Raw genomic sequence first — 9,456 nt, 5'->3', positions numbered from 1 at the left:
CAAAAGTCTGAAAAGCACCAAATACTGTGGATATAATCCACATTTTTTTTTCCTTCAATGAGTGTTAGGAAGAAAACAGACACACAGAAGCTTTTTAGAAAAGGAAACTAATCTTCGTTGTATGTCTACTCTGGGCCACCCTTTCTGAAGAACCCCGGTCATTTAAATTCTTACAAGAATTCTTTATGGTCAACTATTATTATACCCACCTCACAGAGGATTATACAGACTCAGAGAAGGTAAATGATTTGTCCAGGATGTAAGCTATCAATTGATGGTACACACAATCATATATTGTTTGTTGGGCTCATATAAAAAGTCAAGCGAGCTCTTTATCTTAGGCAGTTATTTAATACGAAGTATTGGGATTCCTTAACTTTATTAACCTTTGTCTGGTAACTCTTTGCCTTTCTTTACTCTCCCAGGATACATAGTAATTATTTAGGCTTATTACAGCCAGATACCAAGCAGGATCATGAGTTTCTTCTACAAGGTATTTCACAATGAATGCTATGAGGAAAGATTGTAAAGTTATGCTAATGTATTAGAAGATTGTGACAACCTTGTTATTCTTTTGAGGATGAGAAAGAAATGATATAGTGAGATAAAAGTGAATATTTATTAATCTACCTGTTTTTACTTCATATGCTCTAATAAAATATAAATTAATAGCTAAAAAATCTTAAAATCCACATCTGCTTGTAAGAAGGTTTTTTGGCTTTAATTTTATATTCCAGTACCAAAAGAGACATTTTTCTTCATGTAATGGGGAGAGATTTGAAGCTGATAATTGAGTTCTAGGTTTCCCTTCCTCTTCAGGGGGGAGGGGGGGAACATTAAAATTCGGAATTACAAAGCTTAATTTTCCTTAAAACAAAAGTAATAAAAATAAAGGGCATAATAAAAATGTGTTCATAGAGGTGACAAGACGTATTGCAAATGCCAGCTAATATATTTTCTCTAGGTTTGAAGATTTTCAGTCCAATTAGGCCCAAGTGGTAAAAGGAACTTTATAGATAAAGTATACACAATAAGGTGGGTGTATCCAAGATTCTTCTCCAGAATCTTAGGAGCACTTTGCTGTCTTCTCTAACCTCACTCACCATGCTACTTTCTTGAAGAGGTGAAACCACACCTTGTCTTTGTCAACAAAAGCTGCCATGTCAAAGGGGGATAGACTTTAAAGACATTCAATCAATTCTCCTTTACTAGTTATCTGAGTTGTTTGAGAGGATCTACTTACTTCTTCATGACTTGGTAAAATTCCAGAAGGAGAGAGTTCAATCAGGTCATCATTAGATGACAACTAGTAGAACGTAATCAGTTTTTCTCTTCTAATATAAACCTTTCACAGATAGAGACCACTTTGGGAGTTGGGGGTGTATTTTCTCATCAGGGATACAAAATGAGGAAATTTTGAATTGCTGGAACTAATCAAAAGTACAAAGAAAAGATTTATTTTCAATTCTGTACTTTTTGGAAAATAAAGTTTATAGAACACATTAATGTATACTAAGGATAAATCAAAAGCTCACTACTTTCAAGTAGATACATCCAACTTCTCAAGGAGAGATTAGCAAACTGAAAATGAAATAGTTTGGTGAGAATGATATTGCAAGTGAAAAAAGCCATTGTCCATGAAAGTATTCCAAGTTTTTTAAAGACTTACTCATCAAAACACATTTTTTATGACTATATATTAACTTACAACCTATTTTAAATATACCAGTGAATTACACTATAGCTCTTTTCACAATGATTATTTCTGTTCAAGCCCACTGTGAGGAACAATAGAAGAATTTTTTTTTTTTACATTATTTTTACTTCTTAAGCATAGGAAAAAAGCGTAGGAAAAAAATGTCCTCCATATTAAGGTAATCAAATCCATTGATCTTGGAGTTTTGAGGGCTAGACTTACCAAATTCTCAAAGAAAATTCTCCTAGAACTAATGGAATTAGATTACATATGAATTCTCACCCCAACTTTGAATAGTCACTAATTCCTTTCTTTGCTCTTTTGGAGTTTGCAAAGGGGTTCACTAAAGCCTGAATTGATATAATTATTGGCTCAGATTGTTAGAGATCTAGGCCAGATGGCGATGAGTTTCTAAAGTCCCCTTTGCTAGTGGTAGTTTTTCTAGTTTGCCTATAGGGTTTGGGGAGCAGCACTTTGAAAGGGCTACAAACTTGTAAAACAGCATTATTCATGGGGGCAGAATGTTCATCAGCGTGACCCAGTACTAAATACATTCATTATAGGCATTTCTATTCTGCACAATTTGCCACACAGCACTGGTTTCAGGAGGGGAAAAAAAAAAAGACAATGGCTTATAAAATGCTTTTGAATGCGGAAAAAGAAGGAGAGTTCACGCTGAGATTCCTCTGTTTTCTTTTTTGGAAAGAACCATCTTCTGGTGACTTTAGCTGAGCTCTGCTGAGAGTAAGCAAAGTGGAAAAATCAGAAAATTTTTATATGTTTCTGGGAGGGACAAAATAGAGAGTGGGAGAAAATAAATGGAAAAAAGTGACAGGGAGATTATGTGAAACAGCGAATATGCAAGTGGTTGAAGACAGCTGAGGAATAATGCAAAAGGTACGGGAAAAAAAGCAGCAAGAATGGAGCCACAATGACAAACTTAAAAGGAATTGCAAAGCAGCGAGAACATCATAAATAATCATATTTTCAAATAAGAATACCACATCAGTTTCTGTGACCTGGTTAGAGCACAAGCCTCCCATGATATTTCCTAGCATTTTGATGCACATGAAATGCAATTTTCAGCTCAGGCATTTTATTTGTCAATGTAAACAAGCTTTGGGTTTTAAAAATATCTGTCTGAAAGTGTTTTCATAAATAATGCATATATTATAAAAATTTGACTTGTAAACTATTGAGTCCATGGCCCCCAGTAAATGTGAAGACCAACCATGTATATAGATAGTACGTTTTGGTAGAAATTGGCATGCTAAAGTATGCAGTGTCTTCCCCACAAAATAAATAGAATTTTTTTCAAGTACAAGACAAAGAAATATCACAGACAATTTTGCCCAAACTCAAGGAAAGAAGTGATGTAAGATAGAACTATATGGTTAATTAGTTCCAAATTCTGAGGTGTTCCTTTAAATCGTGCTAATTAAGGGAAATCATGAGTGCAAGATAGCCCTTTTCTTATCTTCAAAGAACAAAGATGAAAGAAAGCAGAAAATGAAACCTTTTTACTTGTTCTGTTCTTTAAAAACAGAGTCCCAAGAAAATCTGCTTGCGCTCCTCCAAGGAGAAAGGCCCAAGTATTTTCCTGGGGGGAGGGGAAGGAGATTGAGAGGCATAATTAGAAGCAAGTTTTCAAATTTTATTAAATTCCTCCCCAAACAAAATGCACTTAGAGGTATTTTAAGTTAAACTAGCACTTAAGGACTATGAAAAGCAAGATGATTACATGTTTGTGGCAGAAGAAAGGGCAATTAAGAAAACAAGAGCAATTTAACGTGCCATAGAAATAAAGGCGACCAGAAGTTGAATTAAAGTTTTTCTTCTGTAATTTGTCTCCCCTTTGTCATGGCATGCTCAGGGAGAGTGCATGCAGTCGATTGAAAGGAGGAGGGGGACCGAGAGGAGGAAGGGAGGAGCTGCGAAGGAATGGCTCCCCCCGCCCCAGCACCCTCCCGCCCTTGTCCCCTCCGCCCCCTCGCGCCCCCAGCCCCCGCCTGCCTCCGTCTCGGTCTCCGTCGCTCTCCCACCCTCCACTCTCGCTCTCCCTCGCTTTGGTGACTCCATCAGCTCCGGATTTGGAAGCGCGCTGATTGGCTGGAAGCGATTCAACACACGCCGGGCAAGAGCTTTGTCTGAGTTGAAGTGAAGTTGTACAGATTTTAGACTGGAGTCAGCAATCACGGGTGTTTAGTCTGCAGCCGAGCAGAGAAAGGGAGAAAGAATCGCTCAGGGGAGATCCGCTGCAGACTCCGCCGGCACCCTGCAATAGATGGATTCCGACTACACGAGGGGGGAAACGCCGAGGTGACACTCTTCTGCCTGGCGAGAGGGCTGACGGCCAAACGAATGCGAGGACTGGACTCCATGCCGATAGTGTCTGGAAGCCGTGACACGGTGTGTATAAAACAAAAGTTTATGAGCTATTAATTGCTGTGCTGTGTTATTAAGAGACGCTTTCGAGTTTCAAGTGCCAAATGTAGCTTAGCTTTAAGTTGCCAAAGGAAGTTGAGGGGATTGCTTTGCTGTTTTAACTTGCTCCGCGAGGGAAATCTCACGAACTGACCAATGCACCAAATGAATCCTAAAATGCACTTTAGATTTGTTTTTGCACTCCTGACGGTGTCTTTCAACCACGATGCATTGGGCAAGAATTTGAAATACAGGATTTATGAGGAACAGAGGGTTGGATCGGTAATTGCAAGACTATCAGAGGATGTGGCTGATGTTTTATTGAAGCTACCTAATCCTTCTTCTGTTCGCTTTCGAGCCATGCAAAGGGGAAATTCTCCTCTACTTGTAGTAAACGAGGATAGTGGGGAAATCAGCATAGGAGCTACAATTGACCGTGAACAACTATGCCAGAAAAACTTGAACTGTTCTATAGAGTTTGATGTGATCACTTTACCCACAGAGCATCTGCAGCTTTTCCATATTGAAGTTGAAGTGCTGGATATTAATGACAATTCTCCCCAGTTTTCAAGATCTCTCATACCTATTGAGATATCTGAGAGTGCGGCAGTTGGGACTCGTATCCCCCTGGACAGTGCATTTGATCCAGATGTTGGAGAAAATTCCCTCCACACATACTCCCTCTCTGCCAATGATTTTTTTAATATCGAGGTTCGGACCAGGACTGATGGAGCCAAGTATGCAGAACTCATAGTGGTCAGAGAGTTGGATCGGGAGCTGAAGTCAAGCTATGAGCTTCAGCTCACGGCCTCAGACATGGGGGTGCCCCAGAGGTCCGGCTCATCCATACTAAAAATAAGCATTTCGGACTCCAATGACAACAGCCCTGCCTTTGAGCAGCAGTCTTATATAATACAACTCTTAGAAAACTCCCCGGTTGGCACTTTGCTCCTAGATCTGAATGCCACTGATCCAGATGAGGGCGCTAATGGGAAAATTGTATATTCTTTCAGCAGTCATGTGTCTCCTAAAATTATAGAGACTTTCAAAATTGACTCAGAAAGAGGACATTTGACTCTTTTCAAGCAAGTGGATTATGAAATCACCAAATCCTATGAGATTGATGTTCAAGCTCAAGATTTGGGTCCGAATTCAATCCCAGCTCATTGCAAAATTATAATTAAGGTTGTGGATGTTAATGACAACAAGCCTGAAATTAACATCAACCTCATGTCCCCTGGAAAAGAAGAAGTATCTTATATTTTTGAAGGGGATCCTATTGACACATTTGTTGCTTTGGTCAGGGTTCAGGACAAGGATTCTGGGCTGAATGGAGAAATAGTTTGTAAGCTTCATGGACATGGTCACTTTAAACTTCAGAAGACTTATGAAAACAATTATTTAATCTTGACTAATGCCACACTGGATAGAGAAAAGAGATCTGAATATGGTTTGACTGTAATCGCTGAGGACAAGGGGACACCGAGTCTCTCTACAGTGAAACATTTTACTGTTCAAATCAATGATATAAATGACAATCCACCCCAATTCCAGAGAAGCCGATATGAATTTGTAATCTCGGAGAATAACTCTCCTGGGGCATATATCACCACTGTTATAGCCACAGATCTTGATCTTGGAGAAAACGGGCAAGTGACATATACCATTTTGGAGGGTTTTATACTAGGAAGTTCCATAACTACGTACGTAACCATTGACCCATCCAATGGAGCCATCTATGCCCTCAGAATCTTTGACCATGAAGAAGTGAGTCAGATCACTTTTGTGGTAGAAGCAAGAGATGGAGGAAGTCCGAAGCAACTTGTAAGCAATACCACAGTTGTACTCACCATCATTGATGAAAATGATAATGTCCCTGTGGTTATAGGGCCTGCACTGAGAAATAATACTGCAGAAATCTCCATCCCCAAGGGGGCTGAAAGTGGCTTTCATGTCACAAGAATAAGGGCAATTGACAGAGACTCTGGTGTGAATGCTGAACTCAGCTGCTCCATAATAGGAGGTAATGAGGAAAATATCTTCATAATTGATCCACGATCATGTGACATCCATACTAATGTGAGCATGGACTCTGTTCCCTCCACAGAATGGGAGCTTTCAGTTATTATTCAGGACAAAGGCAATCCTCAGCTGCATACCAAAGTCCTTCTGAAGTGCTCGATCTTTGAATATGCAGAGTCAGTGACCAGTACAGCAATGACTTCAGTAAGCCAGGCATCCTGGGATTTCTCCATGATGATAATTATTTCCTTAGGAGCAATTTGTGCCCTGTTGCTGGTTATCATGGTTCTATTTGCAACTAGGTGTAACCGAGAAAAGAAAGATACTAGATCCTACAACTGCAGGGTGGCAGAATCAACTTACCAGCACCACCCAAAGAGACCATCCAGGCAGATTCACAAAGGGGACATCACGTTGGTGCCTACTATTAATGGCACTCTGCCCATCAGATCTCATCACAGATCATCTCCGTCTTCATCACCTACCTTAGAAAGAGGGCAAATGAGCAGCCGGCAGAGTCACAACAGTCACCAGTCACTCAACAGTTTGGTGACAATCTCATCGAACCACGTGCCGGAGAATTTCTCATTGGAACTCACCCACGCCACTCCTGCTGTTGAGGTAAGATCATAAACTGCATTAACTCACTGACAATGTCAGCTGTTAGTGTTGAGAAGCTGTGCTCCTTAGTTCTGAAATAATTTCATTAATAAGTAACAATACTAACAATATGCAAATTAAATAGGCTGTAAGTTACATTGTGAATATGTAGCAAAGTATGCGCATGCTAGCATACTGTTTTTAGTTTTTCTTAAATAATTTACTTGCCTGTAATATGTATAATATTTAAAAATAAATGTGAAGCACACAAAGGACTATCTAATTAGAGTCCCTTTACTTCCCAGATTAAGATACTGGGAAGTCAATAAGTAAAGGGACTTGCTTTGCTCTCTACTTATGGTCTCTACTGAAAAATCAAAAACTGAGGCCTCCAAAATCCCATCTCTATGAAGGCTATTTTTGTCCAACTTTGGAAAATTTTTTGACATTAACTATATGTAGCACCATATTGTATTTTACAACATATCCCATGTATTTTTATAACTGGCCACTTTATCTGAACTATAAAGGAAATATATCGGTTATTTAAAAGGGAGTCCTCTTTCAAAAAGAAAAAAATCAGTTGCATTAGATCATCCACATCTTTCTGGGATATATTTCAGTTATATTTGGTAGCTGGCTGCACAGTCTGCCACAGTCCAGCATATACAAATCTATAAAATAGACATAACATGTTCAGTTACTCAATATGAAATAACAAGTAACTTCTTTTCTTTGCATAAAGATTGTGAGTTCTAGGGGTTTTGTTTCCAGGAATCAGTTCTGTCTATTTGCTTTCCAGCAGGTCTCCCAGCTTCTTTCGATGCTTCACCAGGGGCAATATCAGCCAAGGCCAAGTTTTCGAGGAAACAAATATTCCAGGAGCTATAGGTATGAATTATTCTGTTACCTGTTAAATCTCAACATAAATGCTGAAGAGTGAAAACCACATTTTTCCTGATTTATCTTTTTAGATATGCCCTTCAAGACATGGACAAATTTAGCTTGAAAGACAGTGGCCGTGGTGACAGTGAAGCAGGAGACAGTGATTATGATTTGGGACGAGATTCTCCTATAGACAGGCTGCTGGGTGAAGGATTCAGTGACCTGTTTCTTACAGATGGGAGAATTCCAGCAGGTAAGAGGGTAGTGATAGATAAATCTTTATTTTCAGTTCAACCACAACACCAGCAAAGTGAAACATTTCTCTCATGCGTATGTTTCTTTTTTATTTGTCCTTGCACTAAAATACTTGCAATCTGCACACTATTATCAATGAAAAGAAACTGAAACAACATTATTTTCTTAAAATTCATATGAAGCAGTCGGTAGAAAATGAGTAACTAGGAGAGCTTAACAGAACAAGAAGTGAGGGGGTAGGGAGAGAATAGAGAACCACTTCCCTCCTTTTTCTGCCTCATCCAGGACTGCCATAGAACACTCTTGAGCAACTCTGTACAAAATTACTGGGTGGTGGTTTTTATTCAGACAGCCTGTTTTGGTGCATAGTGGTGAACTGGACTATAATTTGGAGGATGCATTTCCTGTGATGGGAACCAACTCACAAAATCAGAGACTAAAATACACTAGAAATGGTATACTTTAAGCATTAAAAATAGGAGAAAGAATGCATCTTTGTAGGTGGCAAGCATAGAATGTCTTTTGCTACCTTTCATTTTATGTCTGTACCATAGTGGAAGATGAGCTGGGATCCAAGAGGGGGATATATAAGTACACAGTTAGATGGAGGAGATTCTATTAAGTTTTGAGCCACATTTTCTTCCTAGAGTCCCTTCCCTCTAATTGTGCAGTAGGAACTCTTTGAACCAACTGAGTAAAAACTGACTGCACTATGTAGCAACTCTGTTACTAAAGACTGCAAGATTAAATCAACCCTTGGGCCACATAAGTATTCTTTTGGCTATCTGTGTTTCTAAATCTCACTAAATGTTGAGCCAATGACCGCCATTTGGTAATGGAAGGCAGAACATTATATCACCCATTTTAGTTTTGTCAAAAATCTGTATTCTAAATACAGATAAAAAGAGAGTTTAGGAATAAAAATGAGAGAGCATCAGAGAGCCACAGAAATTCAAGAGAAATGAGTACAGTGGACAGTCTATTTTCATGGGTTTCCCATCCAGGGATTCAACTAACCGTTGATTGAAAATATTTAGAAAAAAAAACCATAAAAAAATAACAATACACCAATAAAAACACAAATTATAAAAACAATAGTACATAACAACTGTTTACATAGTATTACATTGTATTAGATATTATAAGTAATTTAGAGATGATTTAAAGTATATGGGAGGATGTGCATAGATTATATGCAAATACTAGGACATTTTATATATGGGACTTAAGCATTCCCAAATTTTGGCATCCACAAGGGTCCTGCAACCAATCCCCCACAGATATCGGGGGATGACTGTAAATAGAAACTATCTCTCATAAACTATAGTAGTAGTGGCGGCAGTAGCCATAGTAGTATAATATTAAGAGTAATAGTAGCAGTAGGTGTTACCAAACATGTCCCAGGGTTTACTCTAGGCCCATGAGGAGTCCTGTACCTGCATTGCCTCTCTTAAGGTTTTGACATAGGGATTAGCAGTGGTGGTGGTCATTCATATTCTTTTCATATTTGAAAACTGAAGCTTATAAAGGTTAGAAAATGCATCCCAAATCAGGCAGTATGTATATGGTAGAGG

The 9,456-nt window shown here is 38.8% G+C and overlaps 1 protein-coding gene across 3 annotated transcripts in view; it reads left to right on the top strand.

Annotated features, from left to right (window-relative positions):
* The first annotated feature begins 3,861 nt into the window (after nucleotides 1-3,861).
* The window catches only part of PCDH18 (protocadherin 18), a 13,556-nt gene continuing 7,961 nt past the window's right edge, over nucleotides 3,862-9,456 (top strand). Inside the window, exons 1-4 of one of the 3 annotated variants that reach the window (XM_012654748.1) lie at nucleotides 3,866-4,105; nucleotides 4,623-6,763; nucleotides 7,548-7,633; nucleotides 7,717-7,880. In XM_012654748.1, the coding sequence (XP_012510202.1) occupies nucleotides 4,937-6,763; nucleotides 7,548-7,633; nucleotides 7,717-7,880 (2,077 nt within the window). In that variant the 5' untranslated portion in view covers nucleotides 3,866-4,105; nucleotides 4,623-4,936. Of the gene's footprint in view, nucleotides 6,764-7,544; nucleotides 7,634-7,716; nucleotides 7,881-9,456 lie in introns of all 3 variants that reach the window. The other 2 variants (XM_012654740.1, XM_012654735.1) reach the window with 2 other exon arrangements.

This window comes from Propithecus coquereli, unplaced genomic scaffold, assembly GCF_000956105.1.
Source record: "Propithecus coquereli isolate 6110/MARCELLA unplaced genomic scaffold, Pcoq_1.0 Scaffold112, whole genome shotgun sequence".
Classification (NCBI taxonomy): Eukaryota; Metazoa; Chordata; class Mammalia; order Primates; family Indriidae; genus Propithecus; species Propithecus coquereli.
This window is presented reverse-complemented; position numbering and strand designations above follow the sequence as displayed.